General features: G+C 40.2%; 2 protein-coding genes and 2 long non-coding RNA genes across 21 annotated transcripts in view; 1 reads left to right on the top strand and 3 right to left on the bottom strand.

Moving 5' to 3' along the window:
• LOC141381970 (uncharacterized) overlaps nt 1–2,940 on the bottom strand; it is a 3,374-nt gene extending 434 nt beyond the window's left edge. The window contains exon 1 of the long non-coding RNA XR_012402881.1: nt 100–2,940. This is a non-coding gene — a long non-coding RNA (uncharacterized lncRNA). The remainder of the gene's footprint in view (nt 1–99) is intronic.
• Nucleotides 1–11,394, bottom strand: part of zgc:162958 — a 13,472-nt gene extending 2,078 nt beyond the window's left edge. For 2 of the 6 annotated variants that reach the window (NM_001089338.1, XM_073945622.1), the window contains 2 exon segments: nt 10,539–10,686; nt 11,363–11,394. In NM_001089338.1, the coding sequence (NP_001082807.1) occupies nt 10,539–10,623 (85 nt within the window). In that variant the 5' untranslated portion in view covers nt 10,624–10,686; nt 11,363–11,394. 6 annotated transcript variants of the gene reach the window in all.
• A 1,134-nt stretch (nt 11,395–12,528) lies between these two features.
• On the top strand, nt 12,529–15,847 carry LOC141381863 (uncharacterized). Of its 3 annotated transcripts, XR_012402704.1 has the most exons (6): nt 12,529–12,566; nt 12,891–13,551; nt 14,487–14,613; nt 14,790–14,875; nt 15,160–15,202; nt 15,300–15,847. It is a non-coding gene; the product is annotated as an uncharacterized lncRNA (long non-coding RNA). The 3 variants fall into 3 exon arrangements; XR_012402705.1 differs by lacking the exon at nt 12,891–13,551; XR_012402706.1 differs by lacking the exon at nt 12,529–12,566 and having other exon boundaries at nt 13,089–13,195.
• A 3,572-nt stretch (nt 15,848–19,419) lies between these two features.
• The window catches only part of si:ch73-120g24.5, a 76,515-nt gene continuing 74,088 nt past the window's right edge, over nt 19,420–21,846 (bottom strand). For all 11 annotated transcript variants that reach the window (XR_012402496.1, XM_073948318.1, XM_073948315.1 and 8 more), the window contains one exon: nt 19,420–21,260. Coding sequence is in view for 10 of the 11 variants with exons in the window: in XM_073948318.1 (XP_073804419.1) it covers nt 20,092–21,260 (1,169 nt within the window). In the remaining variant the exon portion in view is untranslated. The remainder of the gene's footprint in view (nt 21,261–21,846) is intronic.

Here is a 21,846-nt window from a genome sequence, read left to right on the forward strand (position 1 = left end):
CTTTAGCCTCCTTGTTAGAGCAACCGACTCCCATGCGGAAAGTCCCTGGTTCGATCCCAGCTCTGAGCGGGTTGGGTGGCGTAGGACCGGCGGGGTTACACTTTTATGACAAGAGGTGCATGAAAAAACAAGGAAATGTCTGAACCTGCCCATGTAAGGTCAGCCTGGCCATGGAAATGGCTCTCTCACCCAAATCAGCAGCATGCATCTCGTTGAGAGAGTACTAAACGATGCAGTCAATAAACATGGGAACCACAGAGCAACCTGACCGGCATCTCACCAAGCATGGACCCTAGATTCTTTGGCACTGAATGCACTGCCCTGCACACTTTAAGCTTTCTCTATTTTCTAATTAAATAACCCTACTGGGATTTATACCTCGTTTCTGTGTTCGTGTGATCTCTCATCTGCGACAACTGATGGAAAATGCGGGCGGATTATGGTGTCACACGTGACACAGGTATTAACATCTGTTTTTTTCCGCATAGGGTCCCGCTCTCTTTCTACTTTCACCACCCGCACCTGGAGCTGAAGATAGACTACATCCTTGCACAGCTCGAGGATTTTGAGCTGTCAACACCAGCTCACAGATGTCGTCCCTGGGAGTGAGAAGAGGCAGGTGGTTGAGAAACATTGTTCATTGTGAGAAACAACAGTTCAGCAGGAGAGTGCTTGGTGCACAGGTTCCAGTAGTGGGTGCTGGACGAGCACATGTCAGCCAAAGAGCAGGCACTGGAGTTGCTACATCTGGCCCACCTTAGCCTGTTAGAAGACCAACCTTCAGCCACCCAGGTTGACGAAAGGCTAACAATCTACTGCCTGCTGGAGGCATTGCCCTCTCAGCAACGACAACTCGTCCTTCTCTGCAACTGTACCACCTAGCCAGAGCTGATGTCAGGCATTAAGGTGGCAGAAGCATTCAATCTCGAGGATGCAAGAGAGAAAAGGAGCAGAAGAACCCTAGAAAAGACAACCTGCAATGGACACTACATATCCAGTACACAGATCTGCAGCTCCTTTACCACTGAATGAGAAGTCACCTACACCTTCACTGAAATCTGGGAGACTGGATCAGTTATTCACTTGGACCCCTCCCTAAGACCCCACAAGATGGGTGGCCCCAGTCTCCCGCAATGAGAGAATGCACAGAGCAACATGCAAAAGGATGAGTGTTGCGTCTACACCGAGAAAACAGGAACCTCTTACAGAGTCCACCTTGTGGACCAGGAGGTCTGCCAGCCAGTGTTTCACCCAGCCTGTGATCAAGAATGATCTGTTGTACTGGGTCACTCGGTGGTGGTGGTGGGAGGATAAATGCCAGCTAGTGATACAAGGTTCCCAGACTCAGAAGATGTCGACCGTACATGGCAGCCAAAAGGACATTGCAGGGTGACAGCAACCCTCCTACAATTCTAAGAGAGGTATTACGGTCTAGGACCAGAACCACAGGTGTGTCGATACTGCCAGCATTGTCCAGGCTGCCAAAGTACTTCCCCTTGACATCTTACAAACCCCCAGTGCCCCAATCCATCAACTTAGTGCCCTTCATCTGCACTGAGGAAGACTGTGAGCATGATGATAGGAGGACTCTCACTTTGCTCTTCTCTCCCACAGAGCACCCTGACCAAAACCTCACCAAGCACAGACACCAAACTCTCTGGCGCTGAATGCACTGCCATGCACATCCCTGTGTACTTTATCCTTGCTCTGCTTTCTTAATAAATCACCCTACTGGGACTTATACCTTGTCTTTGTGTCCATGTTATCTTCTTCCCCCAGACCACTCCCTGAGACCATACAAGAGGGGTGGCTGCCAGCTAGATCTGCCCACCACTGCGACAGAAGGGATGTGTCTACACTGAGAGCAGCGAGCGAACAGGAACAGGTTTACTTCATTCAGTTTGAACTATTGCAATGCACACAACATTATGGAAGACATATCGAAGTAAAAAAGAGGACAAATTGTTAGTGTGTCTCAATCTATGACCAAGACAGCAGGTCTTAGATCAAGCGCCACAGTATCCAGGATAAAGGCAGCATACCACCAAAAAGGACAAACCACATCCAACAGGAGTAATTGTGTGGATGCAAGAGGAAGCTGTCTGAAAGGGACATCCTGGTGCCAACCAACATTTTATCCAAAAAAGGGGATAAGGAGCCAAACTCACTGCAGAATTAAATTACACTATTCTGTATCAACCAAAACTATTCATCAGGAACTCAATATACAAGGCTGGGCTGCTATAGCCAACTTTTGGTCACTCGCACTAATGCCAAACGTCCATTTCAATAGTGCAAGCAGCCAAAACCTTGGGCTGTGGACAATGTGAAACATGTATCGACACTAATGAGTCCAAGCTCGAGGATGTAAAAAAAAAATCTTTGTTTTTTTTATCTTCCATCAAATAAAAATATCAGGCTACCTGAAAAATCGATCGCTCCACAGGAAATATGCATTTAATTAATGCTCCGCTGTTATTATTATTTCACAAAACCTCGGTCAACATTTTTAATAGTCATTAGATTAAAGATTGTCTTATGATTATGACTTATTTCCTCCATCTCAAGGTTTTATAAGCTGTAAAATGACAGCCTCAGTTTGGTGCGAAGTTATCATTATACAAAAATCAAGAAAATCTTTGGATTTGTTTGATTTGTAGGTTATTTTAAAATAATTTTCCAAATGGAAAAAGGTTGGTTTGTTGGTTGTACACTAAATCCTCAATAGTTTGTTTGTTAAGTTTATGACGCGGCTCCATGCAGCACAGAGGCGATTAGCGTCAGCGCTGGTTTATGTCAACTCACCTGTGTCAAACTGTGACCAGAAAGATTGTTCTTTCATTTTGCTTCTTAGGCAAAATATGTCTGTAGACATTCGTGTATGCACGTGTTACTGTCCCGCGAGTTTATAAATACGTGTTGCACATTTAGGGGCCGATCACAAAGAGCACACCTTTTTGTTCCAAAAATGCGAGGTGCACCGTACTGCCTTTTATGTTGACAAAAAAAAGAGGCATCATGCTCTTTTGTATGTCACTAGGAAAATACTGAATCAGCTGACCCATATTGTGTGCGAGTCGTGTTGCTGTCGATGTTATAATTGTAATTTTTAAAAATATCATGATATTCAAGATCTGTAAAGTAATACAGCTCTGAATAACCTGAAACAGCGACAACAAGTCTCTCCTCTATCATTACAAAAAGTTCGCCGTAGTCGTCTTGACAACACAAACACCGCTGTCACCCTAACAGACACCCTGCAGTGCTTTGATTTGATTGAAGAATGAAAAAGACGCGACTGAAGTAACACTTCTTCCGCTTGAGCACACAACAGCAAAATGTGAGTGGCCCGGGGTGCATAAGCAGCGTGTAAAACACTCGCAGCGATTAATAAAACATTCAACAGATGCCCCTCTCAACGCAAAAAGTGCATTCGCTGTTATCGCCCCTTATGCAGCCAAACGTTTAACTGATACCATTAATCGGTTACAAACGCCGAACTGCAGTTAAAGCATTTCACGTAATCACCTTAATTATATTATTGTCTATTAAGTCGAATAACTAGATTACAGATGTCCATGCAAGCGTAGTCAGTAGTGTCTCTTAAATAAGTGAAAGAACCAAAAGGGTATCCGGCGGATTTGATTCAGAAGGGCACTTTTTTTTGTCAGACGGCTCACCGGTTTGACTTCATTCACCATCATTCATTTTAAAAAACACCATGTTCATTTTATTTGTATACGTTTTACTGGAACTCAAACTCTGATAGTCAGATGTGGAGCAAACATTAATCAGTTTCACTCTAGTGTGCTGCATCCATATTAGCACAACATGTTTGATGTGGTCATTTCACAGTAGGAATATCCACAGATTCGAAGACTCGTTCTCGCCACCAACAGCGTAATTCAGCCGCGCTAAAATATCAAGGTGAAAGTTTCGCTTGCATATTTTTTTTATCAATAAACTTCACAGCCACGAATTTAAAAAACACAACTTGTAATAAAACTTGGCAGGGATTAGATACTTGTTTTACAATTTAAATTTTGATTCCTCTTGTCCGATTCCTGCACATTTTTTCCCCCACTCGCTACTCTGCCGGGAACTTCGCCGCTGGAGAGCACCTTCAATAATAATCGAAACATTTGTTTAGACATGGACCACAAGATGTGCTCAAAGGTGTGGCTACACGTGGTGAAGAACGACGCAAAGCTAAGTGTAATTGCTGCAATAAACTAATAAGTTATAAAGCAGGGTGTCGCGACCAACTTGAGAAAGCGTCTGCGGTTGTTTCACGTCCTTCACAAACCTCGAATATAAGAATGGCGTGTTCGGTTCATTGTGCATCCGGGGTGCAACCAACAAGAGCATTTTAGCTAGCGTGCTGAGCAGTTCGGTGTTCGTTTTTAGTTAAAGAACTCGAGGTGAAACTAAACAGAGCATTCTCTTCATTCATAAACAGTGGGACACACTGCTGAAGCGCAGGAGAGTCAGCTTTAGGGTTTCACACTTGGTTTATTTGCCTGGACCGTACCCAAGTTCGATTGTCTCCCCCTGCCACCTCCTTGGTTGGTTTGTGTTCACACTGTCTTTTTTCCTTCTGAACCCCGGAACGTTTGCGTCATCGAGCTGCTGTTTTGTTGACGGCCGTTGCTAGGTGATGGTCATGAAAGGAAGCGCCGAATTGGAAAGACTTCTGCACATCGCGGTCATTCTGCTTTAACTGAAGCTTTTGGTTTGGGACGTACAGAAAGCGAGTCACGTCTATCTGTCGCAAACATATTATAAACATTCAGAACATCACACAGCGTCTGCAGAAGCTGTTTTTGGCGAAGACAAGCAGACATCACTGTGTATCACTGTGTTTGCCCTGGCTCAGTCCCGCGCGTGTCACCAAGGTACGAAACGTGACACACACACACACACACACACACACACACACACACACACACACACACACACACACACACATAAACACGAACGAATGTTATGAAAACTATAGTTTGTTGTACAGTTGGCTGTTCACTTCCGTGATTTGGTACGATTGCATTCACATCAGAAGTGAACCGTACCAGAGTTCGCATGAACCGTACCCCAGACCACCTCTTTCAGGCGGACTCTGGTACGGTTCACGGGTCTGAACCCGGGTTCAGAAGACACGTTCACACTAGCTAACCATACCGTACTATGACGTCAAACGAACCCGGGAGCGGACCAAAAGTGCTAGTGTGAAAGCACCCTTACACTCCGTCATTCAGACTCCGTCATTATCTTAGCGTTAGTATTGAGAGTTAAAAAAATATAGAAAAATTAAAGATCTTTAAACAGCCCCGGTATGTTTAATAGAGGTGTGAACCTATACTGGTCTCACGGTTCGGATCGGTTACGATTATCATGCCTTCGATTCGGTTTAATTCGATATTTTGGTGCATTGACGATGCTTTCCATATACAGTGTTATATTTTAGAGGAGAGGCTATAACAAGCTGTCTGTAAACACACAGAGACACAACACCACACTCTCTCATTCAAACACAAACATAGACAGCACCAAAGAAACAAACACACACACACACGCACACACACACACACACACACATGCACACGCACACACACACACACATGCACACACACACTTAAGCCCTCGCAACAGGGAGAGCTCGCGAAGAGTGGAGCAGAAAAACGAAAACAAAAAAAAACGAAAAAAATAAGCACTTTTCCGATGGTCCCTTGCTGAGAGCTCCTCTCAGCGCGAGCTCTCCCGGCTAAACACATATTGCGAGGGCTTAAACGGAGCAGTGCTCGTAGTGTGGAGCGAAAAAAAGAAAGACAGCTGTGAAACATAACCAGCTTTGTCTTTTTGTAGGAAACACACTTTAGATCTTTTTAGGGTAAGAGGTTTTTGAGTTATTGCCGTCTGTAACTGAATGTGTCAAGAATATCGAAAACAAAACCAACTGAACCGCGCTCATTTCTGGCGCCACCATGGATGTACAGCGCCCTTAGAATTTGCCTATGGTGCCTATGCCATGGGCCGGCCCTGAGTTGGCTGAGTGTTAAAAATACTCTCGCTCACCTCCCTCGCGACAGAGAGCATAGGAGATAAATGACGTCAGTACATAATAACCGGTTATGATTATTACTGAACCGATACCGAATTGTCCGCGTCTGCATCGCGGTGCACCAAAGAAACAATTAATTTTGACACCCCTAATGTTTAATTTTTTTGCGCGCGTAATGAATTCCTTTGCGTAATGTTTTTAATCAAAAGACATGTAATTTAATTACTTTTGATGTACTAAAATATTTGTTAAACAATTTTTATTAAAAAAAGCACACATATTAAACCCGTAAAACTGAATAAAGTGCATGGTCTATTTGGAAACGAAAGAAATTAGTCATCTATTTGTCATTATTTAATACATAAAATAAGCAAGTCTATTTATAAATGGAGTTTAATTTATCTGAAACTTTATTACATTTTCTTTTCTTGTAAATAATAAAAGTTATATCAGATTGATGAAAACTAACCTGAATACCCGCGTGAACAGGGCCACAATGACTTATTTTTTACATTGAAACAATTGGATACAGTGTCTTCTGTTTACATGACCGGCAAACGAGTCAGAAGAAAAACTGCTGAATCTCCACGAATATTTGGTTAACTAATAAAACAAAAGAGCTGTCTGGTTTAGTGATGTTAGTAATGCATAGAAAAATGCAAAGCAGAATTCTCCTGAGCTTATTAACCCACTGATGACAGCCACTTTGTGATGGCTTTTAAAGTGGTTAATGAGGTTTGTTGTGTTCATAGACTGTAAAATATACGGACGTAGTATACGTGACGTCACCCATAGGTTTCTAAAGAGCGCAAAAGAAGCCACAAGTAGGTGCGGCCAACCGTCGCCATTTTGTTTGCGCGTCGTCACACCCACGGCGGGATACCAAACAAGGGCAAAGAGGCGGAGAGTGAGCGGTGATTCAGACACCTGCTGGCATTTAGCTTGGACCTGGTTCAGACACACTTTACTTTGGGAGAACGCTTAATACTTTATCACCTGTGACTCGTTTGTATTCTGACCACTTGTGCTTGGTTGTACACTATATCAATAAAGTGTTTAGACTTATAAAAACACTGCTGTAATACACTGAGCCACTAAACATTGTTCTTATGACGTTTTTCAACAGGAGGAAAACGCGAATTACTTCCCAACACTTCAGATATAGTCTGTGTTAGTAAATGCAGGACTATTGATGAAATCCAGCAGAACACTGTATGACAACGCTTCAGATGACTGTTCTAGAGCCTACAGCTAATCAATTCGTCAGATTCTGCAGTGCATTACAGCTCTAAATATAAATATAAACGATCTTAAATAAAACAAATACATGTATAGAGATGGTATATAAGTATATAACTTTACTCACATGGGAAACGGAGGCCGCGTGAATGGTTTGTGAGCACAATTAAGTGCACTCAGCATGCCATGCCATCTAATAATTGAAGGAAACAAGTCCAAAAGGCAGTTGACTGTGTAAAGCCACATAAAACAACACAGAAATACGATAAATACGCCGAGTTCAGTGGCTAATCTGCAGGATTCAGCTGAGGTGACGGCGACCAACGAGACCTAACTGTCACTCAAGTGGCCACGCCCTTAATTATGCGAACTTTATATAACTTAATATAAAGGAAACGGATGAGTTATAAAAGAATCCACCCCCCTCACAGTTGTCATGTTGGGTAATATTAGCTGTATTAACTAAAATCTTTTTTTGCACCAGGCTGTAAACACCTTTTTTTCTGCTATAAAGTTGGCCATTCTAACAGTGGGCTCAGTTGAAATTTGCTCTATTTTGGAGCCAGGACCGGCCAGGACTAGGGGAATTTCGGATGAATCGCAGTTTTAGTTACTTCCGTATTGGCTTCCTGAGAGAGAGCGGGAGGTTGCCGCTTGGGTACAATCTGTAAAATCCACTCATTAAAATAACGGCTTGGTCTTTATCCTGTAAAATTGAGATGCTATTTAATTATTGATCGTGGGCCACAAATATCGTTATCGTGATAAAAATACGATTAATCGTGCAGACCTAAACTCAGTGTTGAAGGTAGGGCTGGGCGATTTGGTAAAAAATAAAAAATAAATCTAGGTTTTTTATAAAGTTTGACCGATTCACGATTTCGATTTTGATTTTTTTTTTTATTGTGTTACTAGTCTTCTCAAAACATTACAACAACATGACTGAAGTAACACTCTCTTTAAAAGTAACTTAAACCATCTGGTTAAGGAACACTGTATTTTTAATGGCCATGTCATACAAAAATAGGTCAAGGTGCAAATAAATGTAAAACAAATTCACGAGTTAAATAGCGTTGCTGACGATTTGAATAAGAAATATTTGTGTAAATATTGCAGTTGCAGGAATACAGAGGTATTTTTTGCAAGTTTTGCCTAGGAAAGATTGGCTGTCAGCTCGGCTTTGACTTTGTCTTCTGATTGAATGACAGGTTGTAATGATGCTGCCTTTTTCTTAAAAAGAATGGAAGAAAAGGACTGAACATGGAAACTGTAAAGCCTAATTTAACCCAATGTGTGAAGTTGTGGACGTATAGCAGGAGCAAATACAAGCACCAGATGTGTGTCTGATATAAAATAATATATTTAATCTATTTTTCTTTTTTCCCCCTTTTAAATACCGATCATTTGATGCGCTTTGCTCCACTCTCTGTCTAATGCTGCCTGATCTGTCTGATTTTTTCAACTAGGTCCGCTAAATGACATCATGGGGCGGGTACTTTCATTTTCACTGCTACTGGCCCTCACCTCTGCTCGTGTTCAAACCAAAAGATCGGCGCGTTTATTCCCATGGCACGATTTTACGTCCTTCAAACATGTCGAGATCGAGTTTATCGACTTGATGAGGGAATGTCTTGACAATCCACGCAGACGTGACTCAGACTAATGCAACAAGTAAAATCCTACATGACTTCACGCTTTAACAGGCAGTCAAGCAGGTCGTACACCAGAAGCGCCGCGACACGACATTAAAAAAGCGCATTAGTGCCATTATAATGTATTAAATATATATTTTTTAAAAATCGCGATTTCTCAATTTGATTCAAAATAAAATCGTCTGAAAACGTAACTTCGAATTAATCGAAAAAAATCGCCCAGCCCTAGTTGAAGGTTATTTATTTATTTATTGCCACATCAGCAACTTATGGCTATTTCATGGCAAAATGGATTCTTCCTGGTGGTACCTTTTTCAAAATGTCCAAAGTATTCTCCTTGAAAAGTTTGTCTAATTGTATTTAAACGTCCACATTCCAACAAAATATGTTTCACGGTAAGAGCAGTCTGGCAGCAATTACATTTAGGTGGTGTTGAAGGTAACGAGTTAATTAAATACCTCAGTCAACGTAAATGGAGTAACTTCACAGTACTCGCGTAGATTAGATTTGAACTCAAATAGTTTGTGGCACACGTTTTTTCTCAATCACTGAGTTACTTTAACTTATTGGGTTTTACAGTACTCAGTTGGTTTGAGTTCTCCTCATTTATTGGGTTTTACCGAGCTCAAATAGCTTCGTTTACTCAACTGGATTAAGTTCACAGCACTCATTAGGATTAGTTTTTGAACTTAAATGGTTTGATGCAGTCAGTTTCCTGAAATGGTTTGAGTTACCTTAACTTTTTGGGTTTTACAGAGTACTATTTATTCAAGATGTAATCACCTCAAACAAAGAGACAACAAACTGAGACAACAAATTGAGTCTTCTCTATCATAATTCAGCCCTTTTGAGAAATGAGCATCAACGCATCATTTAGAGTGGAAGTTAACTCTTTCACACTGCAAAGTTTCTAATCGGACCAAAAGAGCTAAAACAAGTCACGTGCGAGTAAACTCTCCTCACATTGGTCAGAGTGTCAGGGGTTTATTTTGCAGCGTCCCGCTAAGCTGTCAGGAGAGGTGGTGGTTTGGTGGTGATTGACAAGGTGCGCGCGACGTGTCTGAGGAGAGACACGGTGGGGAGGGGTGAGAAGGGTGCGCGACGATGCCTATTTGAGGACCGGGAGGGAGACGCGAGATTACCGGGAGATCATCACTTGTTTGCGGGCATCCGGAGACTCGCGAAACTTCCCGCCCTACTCATAACTCTCTCTTCATATAGCCGTAAGCCTATTACATATCCATAAAACACTGTGATATGACCGCGCTCGGATCGTATCGCTTTCTCACTGCAATCGAACCGCACCAGGGTTGGTTTCAATCGAGCCGAGACCACCTCACTCAAGCGATCTTGGAGCGATTACTTTGGCGCGGAACAGAGCGCGATTGCCCTGTTCACATATGCCAAACGAACCGCGCTAACTGGGCAAACGAGATACGTTTCGAAACAAAAGTGTAGGTGTGAAAGCACCCTTAGTGTTTGTCTGATCAAGTGAGTCACTTTAAGACACTAATATGAGATTTTTTTAAAAATATTTAGAGCTGCACATTTGATTGAGGATTAAATGACTTTGAGAAGTAAAAACTAACCTGTTTGTTCCTCAGGATCTTCATGTTTCAGTGTGAACACGTCTGTAATCCTCAGATCTTCACTGTCCTCTTTAAGAGACGCCATCTTTATGATAGTAGATGATTCTACTCAGCCGCTTCTCCAAGAGTCACTTTGTGTTTAGACACTCTGTTTAGGATGAGAAAAATAACAGAAATAAATAAATATAAAAACAAACACATTGACCAGTGTAATAAATACAGCACGTTTATGAAAACTCTAAACGACTAGTGTGAGTGTATTTACACTGATTTTACTAGATGGTGACTTCAGTGCGCGATGATTCGATCATTCAGTGAATCATTTATTTCAAATCACTTTTAATATGCAGTTTATAGAGGTAAAGTTGATGTTATAATCGCACATCCAGACTTCCCCTTAATAATATAACTTCATAAAAGTATTATTTGCAAACCCTAAATAGCGAAATCATATTAGCAGCAAATGACTATCAAAGTACAACATTGTTCACAGTCAAATAAACAGTGCTAATGCTGTTTTCAAATCACACTTGCATGCTAATTCCGATCGAATGTTCAAAGTAACATGGTAAACATTACAGAGACTTCTAAATTATCGAATGTGTGAATATAAACCCAACTTTAAATGCAGTTTTCCTCTACTCGTCAGTGACTGGACTCATGTTTACAAACAAATTCACGATACAGAGAGAAAACGAAACGCGCATATTATGTCACTCACGTGCTCTTTAAGCTTTTATTTGTTTACATAAATGTTAACTTCGTAAGACATTACGTTATATTTGATGATAACTCGTTTAGCGTCGCTAGTAAAACAAACAAACCTTCCTTCCTTCTGCTGACGCGCAGACTTCATAACGTCACACACCAGTACCAAAATAAAAGTCGCCTCTGAAGAGATCGTTTGTGGTTTACTTTTCCAAAACACATATTTGGCATGATGGGGGCTGTAGAATTTCTGTTGAGATGTGATTTTTTTTCGATTAGCTAAATTTCACAAACAAGCTTTATATTGGCCTGGATGCTGGTATTTAAGCACAATTTCCCCCAAACAAGTATGTTATTTGGAATAAGAGATGTAATCATTATAAAAATAAATCTCTCTTCTTCCAGAATTGGTATGAAAATTTAATTGTATTAGACAATTTCTAAATTTAAATGGTAGTTTATTATCTTACAGTGACTTTTTTTTAGATAAATTTGGTTTTCTAGTTACTCCAAAGGAGTATGCTATTGTATTTGATGCCATATCTCAACGGCAAAAACAATACCTTCCTAGCACAACTTTTTATTATTTTGGGAATTATCGTTATACATAAAAAAAAAATAGACTCGATCAAAGCCAAATTCTGTTCATTTCCTTCAAGAGACTAAGGACAACTGCACAGAATTGGAGAAACATTGTTAATAAAAAAGCAAAGACTTGTAATATTCTTAAGGGATATGAGATTCTTAATTATTGAATGTTTTTATGTACACTCTGGCATATATTTTTGTATTTTACTGTATAAATATGTATTTGTCGTTAATAAATAAAAAAAGTCAGTGGGAATGAGTTCGGCAGACAATTTATCTAAGCAAGCAGCACAACAAGCAACAACAGATACTGATTTTAAATACAGTAAATCAGAAAGCGTGGTTAAAACAAAAGAACACAGGTATATTAAAATATTAAGAACACGGGATGTCAATATTACACCATTCAGGATAAAGGGGTAGGGAAACAGGAAAAGCAACAATGAAAAAGACACGTTTACAAGAATGAATCTTCACCATATACACAGCAAATTCATCAGAGTTAAATTCTCGGTGTTGAAGCATTTCAGAGTAAAGTGTTGACGTTAAAGAGTTAGATTTTGATAAATGAATATAATAAGAGTTAGAATTGATTTTATTCAGTGCGAAATCAAGGAGTTATCTTTTCAACACTTGGTGGTGTTATTTCCAACATCCGGGAATTCATGCAGCCCCAGTCACTGAAGAATTTTTCAGACGCCATTTTCCATCTGAGGTTTAGAACAGCAACGGGTGAGTCACTACCTAAACTACCTAAATGTTGGTATTTTACTGACTTTCTTTAAGGAAATACAGTTGTAAACATATTGTTAAGTTAATAACTTTAGAATGGAGTGACAATTTTAAACTTTTGCGGTTCATTCATGGTCGTTTGTGTATCTAGCTTAACTGCATTACTATTGACTTCTTTTCAAGAATGTTTATATATGCTCACGCATACATGGTGCATAAAACATCAAATGTACATGTTCAACACATTCCTGTCACGCTTAGTGCCATTTTGTGCGTTGTTACCCATCTGTAAAATAAAGTCGACACTTCTCCTTTAATTCCAAGCAAACTAGCGAGGGAATCCCTGGAGCCGCCTAAAGCCTGGTTTATACTTCTGCGTCAAGTGACCGGCGTAACCCACGGCGCATGCAACGCGCGCAGCTGTGCATTTATACTTCTGCGCGCTCTCTCTGTTGGTCTGCATTAACACTTCCGAAACGCTAGTTGGCAGTGAGGTGTAAATGTTCCTCTGTGTCGAGTTTCTTCGCTTCTGTTTTGCGTTTCCTGAGCACTTCCTGGTTGTAGAAGTGACTCAAACTCGCTCATTTAGAGGCAGGAACCGGCGGACGTGCAACAACTTTAACTATGAGGTAAACACAAAACAAAACTTTCCATCCGGAGCTCCTTCACGGGACTCCACACTTATAACCAATCGCTCGCGCCATTCGCGCGGCTCTCGGTCCCGCCCCGACTCGTCAGCGCTACCAAGTCGACCAATCACAGAGCTTGCGCTACGCATCATTGCGACGTGTAGTTACACTTTTTGAGAGGTGCACGTCAGCGACGCCGACGGCCACGGCGAAGGGCTATGCGTCAGCGCCGTAGCATACGCCGGCGTTTGACGTTGAAGTATAAATCCGCCTTAACGTTAGCCTACTCTGCCCGGATGCTAACGGCAACACAGGACGGTTTCCATAAGCTCTGGAGAGTTTCTGAAACATATCTGGTGAGTAAATCAACATATGCTTACTTGTAAAAGGCTTCCTGACTGAAACATATGATTGTTTGTTAGTCGTGTACGTTAATTTGGTTATTTTAAACACCGCGGCCCTTTTAAAATGGTTCATTCGTGGCCGTCCATATACTGTTAGTCCATAGACTCGTGTGATAACGTACGCTTTAATTATATTAAGTGTTGACAACCATTAAAGTCGGAATGTTAAAATTAATGTCTTTAAATGACCGCGTTTGCACTTTCTCAGACATTTAACGTTACAGAAGTCTCCCGGAAGTTGCGGGACTAACGTTAACGTTATCCCGCAAATGCACAGAGACTCCCAGATGCCCAAGTAGATGCCCGCAAATGAATGATAATCTCCCGGAAATCGCGCGTCTCCCGCCCGGTCATTAAACACTTTGCACACCCCTCTCCACCGCATCCCTCCCAGCTCTTCAGGTACGTCGCGCGCAAGTCACCCCCACCGCTCTTCAGGTACTCATCTCTTCCGCTACCTCCCGCAAATCAACTCTGTATCCCCCGAAAATGACTTTTCCCAACTCGGGATGTCTGACTTTAGTAAGTTAGGCTATTTCTGTTGTCAGGAACATCTTAGTCAAGCTTTTTCTCCCGCATGATATTGTGCTTAAAACTATAGGCTAAACTTAGCATGTAAGTTACTGTACACAACATGTCCGTTTTATTAAAGACAATTTAGTGCGTTGTAAACAGCCACCTGTCTGTAAAATTAATCAACTGATTCATATTTGAGCAGCCTAATGATGATACAGGTTTGATTTGTAGATTTATTATCAATAATCAACATCTGAATCAAAATATATCTGAATAAGTGTGAGGCATACTTTGTGATGTTTATCTCTCTTTTTTTTATCTGAAGGTTATGCATATGTGTTAGATACTAATGTTTTGTTGTTTTTTAACAGCCACAGTTCTCTATACAATAATACAAGACCCTGTGACGGTGGCTGATTAGAGACGGATGGTGTATTTCCAGAGTTGGTGAAATGACCAAGCACACCTTCTTGGTCATATGTGGTGATAAAAATGAAGGTATGTTTGATAAAGTTCTGTATTTGTTTCACAATAAGCTGAGAGGGTATTAGAGCATTAGAGAATAACAAATGACATGAAGGTGATAAGTTTTGTATTGTGGGTGAACTGTTACTTAAATAATGTTTTGCTCTTTGCTTTGCACTTTTCCTCTTCTGCTTATCCTAATATTTTAGATTATATTTGGACCTGAAATATCTGCTAGACTCCAGTAAAGGTGGCGTCAATACTGGACCTGAAAGGGCCTAACAAGTTGAATCTGGTAAAGAAACACGCACGCACGCACACGCTTACAGAAAACTGTAAGTTTATGAATATTTTTTACACTGTGGCCAATATTTTGGGGAAGTCAGCATCACTAAATGATATAAAAGATTTTAAGCTCCTCTAAATTTTGCTCCAAGTGTTGTGTTAAATTCAGGATTCTGGACAGACAGCTGCCTGTTTTTCCAGTTCTAGTCATAGTGGTTAACCTAATTGTTTTTGGAGATCCAACAGTGATGTATGTGTTTTTTCTACTTTTCCATATCCTGTCACCTCAACCAGCTGGGAGAGTCAAGTTGTGGATCATCATGTAGATTTTCAAAAGGTGAGTTTAGATTTCTTGAATGTTTTATTTACTTTAAATGATCTTTTAAATATATCATAGAATTTGATTGCAATTTGTTTTCAAACATTTTTCTTAGTCATGCTGGAGTCTTGAAGAGTTCTTAGATGAGCATCACCCTACAGTATATCCGTGCATCAGGAACCACCAGACGAGCGATCAGCAGCTACTACATCGTCATGGATAAAAAGGTCATCCTGTGGCTGGGAAGCACTTCATTCACAGGACATGCTTGATGAGATTTCCTAGCTCCAGTTTGTTTTCACACAAGTTTACAGCATTTATACCTTCATTTAAACTGCTGTGTTTGATATGGAGGACCAAGGAAATACCAGAAGTGAAAGATTTGCACGCCAAGTTGTTTAAAATGTAATTTCAGAAGAAAACTATGCGTTCAGAAGAAAACTACGAGTGACGCTATATTGAACTTTCAAATTGCTCTGATGAAACATCAAGTTTGGACCAAAGGACTAAAACAGCCTTTTTGAGCACTGGTCATACATATTTTGTTAATACTGTTGGTACTAATAAAACATTTAAAGCATATTTGACATTGTGGCATTTTAAAAACTGAATGAATTGTTGAAGTGGTGAATGTTTTCAAATAAAATGTTTTTTCTTTTGTAATTTACAGTCTATTTGACCTTTTTACCATATTTACACTCAAGAGAGTTGAATAAAATAACAATATATTACACCAGGCGGTGTTAAATATAGTTACATATTTTAACTCTGCCCAGAGTTAAAATTAACCCTTACTTCGGTGTCAATGTGCCAACCCTTTTGAAAGTGTTGATTTAACTCTGTTTTGAGTGGACCCCATGAGACACTTTCAAAGTGTTGAAATTAACACCCATAGAGTTGTTTTGGGTCCCCATATTTTGCTGTGTAGCACTCAAAAGTACATTATATAAGATAAAAAAACATGCAAATGGGTTGAGTGAGTGCAATAATAACCATGTGATTATGCACTGCCCAATATAGAAAAATAGCAAATCACTACATCATTATTATTATTATTATTATATTTTTATCATTTAAAGGGCCGAATTCTAACTAAAGAAAGTTAAATGTACTGATCAGTTTGTTGCCTAATATAACCAATATATAAAGACAGACTATTTAAACAGTTAAATGAAAAACAAGTGGAACCCAACATGAAGAAAATTATACTGTAGAGTAAAAGTGAAGATTGTGTTAGATATGTATATAACTTTTTGAAATATATATATATATATATATATATATATATATATATATATATATTAGGGCTGCTCGATTATGGGAAAAATCATAATCACGATTATTGATTATTTTGGTCATAATTGTAATCACGATTATTCAAAACGATTATCAGTTGAAGTTAAAATTATTTGTCCTCCTGTGAATTTATTTTTATAAAAAATATTTCCCAAATTATGTTTAACAGAGTTATTTTTATTTTATTTTATTTTATTTTTCTTCTGGAGAAAGGCTTATTTGTTTTATTTCAGTTAGATTAAAAGCATGTTTGAATATTTTGAAACCTATTTTAATAGCTTAATATTATTAGACCCTTTAAGCAATATGTTTGATTGTTTGCAGAAGAAACCACTGTTATACAATGACTTGTCTATTTACCCTAATTAAGCCTTTGAATGTCACTTTAAGCTGAATACTAGCATCTTGAAAAATATCTAGTAAAATATAATGTACTGTCGTCATAGCAAAGATAAAAGAAATCAGGTATTAGAAATGACTTATAAAATCTGTTATGTTTAAACTGCGCTTTAAGCATCTTCACTGTATTTTTGATTTTATAATTGATTAATGATAAAAACAGTGGGCAGCAGCAGGAATACCACACGCTGTCACTTTAAGAATAGTGCGGCTCTGATATGGTTTCTCTTTCACGTGTCTTTTGATTCTCAACTTGTTAGTTCATTACACAAATGAAGGTTAATATGAATAATCACTAAACGCCGCGCTCTGACACAAATGTGCATGTCTTGACCATTAAAGTGCTCACATTAAGATCGCGTTAGATGTGTGTGTGCTCTGCTGTCCGAGGCTAAGCGCGGCGCGTGCGCAAACACACATACACGCTAACTGTCCAAGGCTAAGCGCGGCGCGCACACACACAACAGCACGTGCTCTTTTGCGCTTTAAAAAATATGAATGATGCGCATCCCGTGCTGCAAAAGGTACACTACAGCACATGCTTTTAGTCATTTTCACGTGGAACTGAGCTTTGCAGAGGCAAAGAGTTTTCACACGTGTACAACTGGAAAGGGGGCGGTGCGTGATGGAATAATCGTTTATCTCAATTAATGCTTTTTTTATAATCGTTAAAAGCCATAATTGAAATCGGATTTTCGATTAATTATATATATATATAGACATATACATATATATATATATATATATATATATATATATATATATATATATATATATATGTATATATGTATATATATATACAGTGCAGTATTTAAAATGTCCAGTAGGTGGACAAAACCACAAGTGGCGGCACAAAAAGTACAGTGATTCAAAAATGTATGTTTTGGTGGGCCGAATCTTGTTATATTTTTGATGTCAGTTGTGGGCCAGAGGGAGGAGAGAGGGGGGCATAAATGGGCTGTGTGTTGGCAGTTTCAGACATTACACTTCCATGCATTCAAGGCCTACAATGATACAAAAATCTATATGAAGCATACTATGAAGATAAAATCTGCAGAACAGAATAGCAGGCTACTAAATAAGGTAAAAGATGTCTCCGTTTCGTTGTTGTGTAATAAGTCAGACTGCCAAGACTTGATTGATTTTATAAATTCAGAAATGGTCACAATGGTCATATGCAAAGAAACATGTCCGACACTCCATAAAGCTGGACAAAATTGTCTTGAAGCAAGTCGAGGAGTTTGAATATCTTGGAACAGTGTTATCCCGTAAGGATCTCAACGCAAGGGTCGCCGCATCTGGCAGATTACATCATGCTTTAAACAGAGCTTTTCCGGGAAAGAGAGAAATCTCCAACAGAAATAAGCTAGCTGTTTATAACGCCACCTACATGCCTACTCTTACCTATGAGTGTGAGTCTCAGGCACTTACTAGCAGCAGGAACAACAGAAGGCAGGAGATAGAGATGAGGGCGCACTTACACTATGCTATGCGAACCGTGCCCAGGCGCGTTTCCCAGTTCAGTTGGCCGACTCTGGCCTGGTTGGAAGAGGTGTGCCAGAGCGTTGTTCACTTGGGTTTTAGCACGATACGCTTGTAGTGTGAGTGCAAAGTAGTGATGGGTCGTTCATGAACGATTTGTACATTTTGAACGAATCTTTAATATGACTCGGGAACTACGAGTCCTCTCAGGGAGTGATTCGTTCATCCGCGTGTGCGCACATTTGTGCAGGTAGTATCGTTAATTTCAAGTTTTCATCACATTGGCAGAAGCCAATCATACGCGTTTAGAGCCGGAAAAAGAATTGATCCGTTCATCTCTCGAGTCCTCTATCGGGTCTGAGTCACTCGTTCCTCACGGGCCAATCATACGCGTTTAGAGCCGGAAAAAGAATTGAACCGTTCATCTCTCGAGTCCTCGGGTTTGAGTCATTCTGTCACGTGATGAACGAACGATCATGGCTCCTATCGGCTTAGACTGTGCATTGATTAAGATTATATGTGACTGACAGTGTAACGTGAATGAACCCCTGACATTTGAAGACATGAAGAGGTGAGCTGAGCAAAGAGACAACAATGCCTTCATAGACAGAAGAGCAGGTAAACATTAAATTATTATTTTCTCCTTCTTATATTCTACTTATGACTTATTTGTCATGTGATCAACCTTTTGGGCTAGTTGTAGATGTGTTTGGAAGCAATTCGTAACATTTTAATAATATTTTGGCAAATTGAATCAAATGAACGAAATGACTCGAAAAAAGATTCGTTCATCTTGATGAACGAGACTCAAAGATCCGAGTCAGTAAAATGATCCGAACTTCCCATCACTAGTGCAAAGCATGCCTGAGCCCGAAACTGAAGACGAGACGTGCCTTTTAAGGGACTGTTTCATATGGATTTATTAATCATTCTTACGTTTCATGAATGCAAACTGTCGTAGTTTATTAAAGACGCAAACCCCTCGCTGCATGACAGCAGGTTTTCCTTTGAGAACTGGACAAGTTATGTTCAGCCCTGCTAATACATAAGAACTGATGGTCAATCTTAATTGGTTTATTAATTAAGAACAGATACCACAAACAACACTTGAGCAACTGTCACGGTCACACAAGGAAGACAAGGATGGTTATATCTTTAAGGGCATTTATTGGTGCCCTTAAGAAGGAGAGTGGTCCAGCAGAGGGAGAGCGATCTCACACACAGTTCATATGTATCAGAACTTCAGAAGTATCAGAACTTCAGTCAATCACCAGTTAAGCTTAGCCACTTCCCTTAAACAGATGTGTTTGCATCCACAGGTGAAGAGGGACATCCACGGATAAGTATGAGAGGAAAATGAGGTGAACCATCCAACTTCGATTCCAGCTGATTGATAAGCGAAGGAGGAGAGTATTTAGGGTGTGTGGTGATTGCGGGTGCAGGTAATCAGTATTCTGGTGATTGTTAACGGGTGTGGTGAGGAAGGAGCAGCAGGAACCAGCCGAGGATGTGACAACAACATCCAGGTAACCCTAAATAAAGTACTCTGCCTTGCAGTTGCAAGCTGCAATGTCAGGTTTTGCTATAATGCAGTCTTTACTGGGATTTCAGTGAAACATATTAAAGAACCATAAGGTTAACAGAAAGTCACAACAGTGTAGAATGTTTCTTGCTTGGTTAATCGGCAGGACAAAAAAAAAAACACTCGCATGGGCAAATCTAGATGAATGTTATTGGGGGTCATCTTTGGGTGAATGCTTGGCCATGTGTACTTTGAGGGTTCTTTTATGAACGAAACTCTTTCCACATCGATCACATTTAAAAGATTTCTCTGTGTGAACCCTCATGTGCTCGGTAAGGTAATCCTCACGCACAAAACTCTTTCCACACTGATCACATGCAAAAGGTTTATCTGTTCTGTGGAGCCACTTGTGTTGTTTAAGGTGAAATTTACGTAAAAAGCTCTTTCCACACTCATCACAAGTGAACGGCTTCTCTCCAGTGTGAATTTTCATGTGGCAAGCAAGGTTGTATTTACATTTAAAGTTTTTACCACATTGCGTGCAAGTGGGGGGCTTCTCTCCAGTGTGAACTCTCGAGTGGTGATTAAGGCCGGTTTTCTGGGTAAAACTCTTTCCACATTGTGCGCAAGTGTAAGGACTCTCTCCGGTGTGAACTCTCATGTGGACTCTAAAGTTTTCTGCTTTAGTGAATGTCTTTCCACAGGGTTGGCAGGCATAAGGCTTCTCTCCGGTGTGGACAGGAATGTGAGCCTTAAGGTTTTGTACTCGCCGGAATCTCTTTCCACAATGCTCACAGGCAAAAGGCTTCTCTCCGGTGTGAATTCTCATGTGGACCCTAAGGTTCTCTGCTTTGGTAAAACCAGTTCCACACTGTTGGCAGGCATAAGGCTTCTTTGTGGTGTGAAGAGTAATGTGAGCATTAAGATTTTGTATTCGCCGGAATGTCTTTCCACAATACTGACAAGAAAAAGGCTTCTCTCCGGTGTGAATTCTCATGTGCCCCTCAAGGTTGTTCTTTTGAGTGAATCTCTTTCCACACTCGGTACACCAGTAAGGCTTCTCTTTGGTGTGAGTTTTCCTGTGCCTGTCGAAATATGATTTTCTAGAGAAACTCTTTCCACACTGATCACATGTTATAAGGCTCTCTCCAGTGTGAATTCTCATGTGAGCTTCAAGGCTTGATTTCTGACAAAAAGGTTTTCCACACTCCTGACAAGGGAAATAACTGCTAGATTTGGTTTTCTCAGCACTTTCACATGAAGAGTTTTTTGTCACTGAAGATGGTTCATCAGGTAAGAAATCTTGGTGTTCCTCGTTCTGATCTTCCTCTTCCATTTTATACTGTTCCTGAGTCTCTTCTTTCAGCACCATCATCCCTAAAGTGAAGAAACATCAGTTAACCCCTTTTCAAAGAGACTACATGTATACAAAAGAGATGGTATACACAGAGAAAAGAAAGCAACCGCAGTGATCATTTTAATGTCATTGTGCTGAATGTTAAATGAATAAATTAGTCATGAATAAGAGCGTTTTGACGTGGTTGATTCCACCCCAACTCACCGATTGTTTGCATTCAAAGACTGAAACAATGAAGCTTTCATACCAAAACAAAGTTAAGTCGCAAGCTTTTTAGCTTTCAATTTCCAAAAGGCAAATATTTGACATGCCTATGACACACCGCCGTACATCAAATCGGAGGTCATATCTTTCAGTCATTCAGCCATCAAGGTACAGCTGCCACATGAGCACCAACTCGCGGACCCTTAAAAAGGAAACTGAAGCAGGTACCAGTCGACAGTTAAGAAAAGTTGCAATTTAGTGCTTGTAATCAGGTAAATTTGTTAAATAATGATGTTAGCCAGCAGCTAGCTTTCACCTGGTCACCCACTGAAGCCAAGCGGGGCTGAGCTTAGTTAGTTCCTGGATGGGAGACCACACGGGAAAGCTAAGTTGCGGTTGGGA

Source organism: Danio rerio, chromosome 4, assembly GCF_049306965.1.
Source record: "Danio rerio strain Tuebingen ecotype United States chromosome 4, GRCz12tu, whole genome shotgun sequence".
Lineage (NCBI taxonomy): Eukaryota > Metazoa > Chordata > Actinopteri > Cypriniformes > Danionidae > Danio > Danio rerio.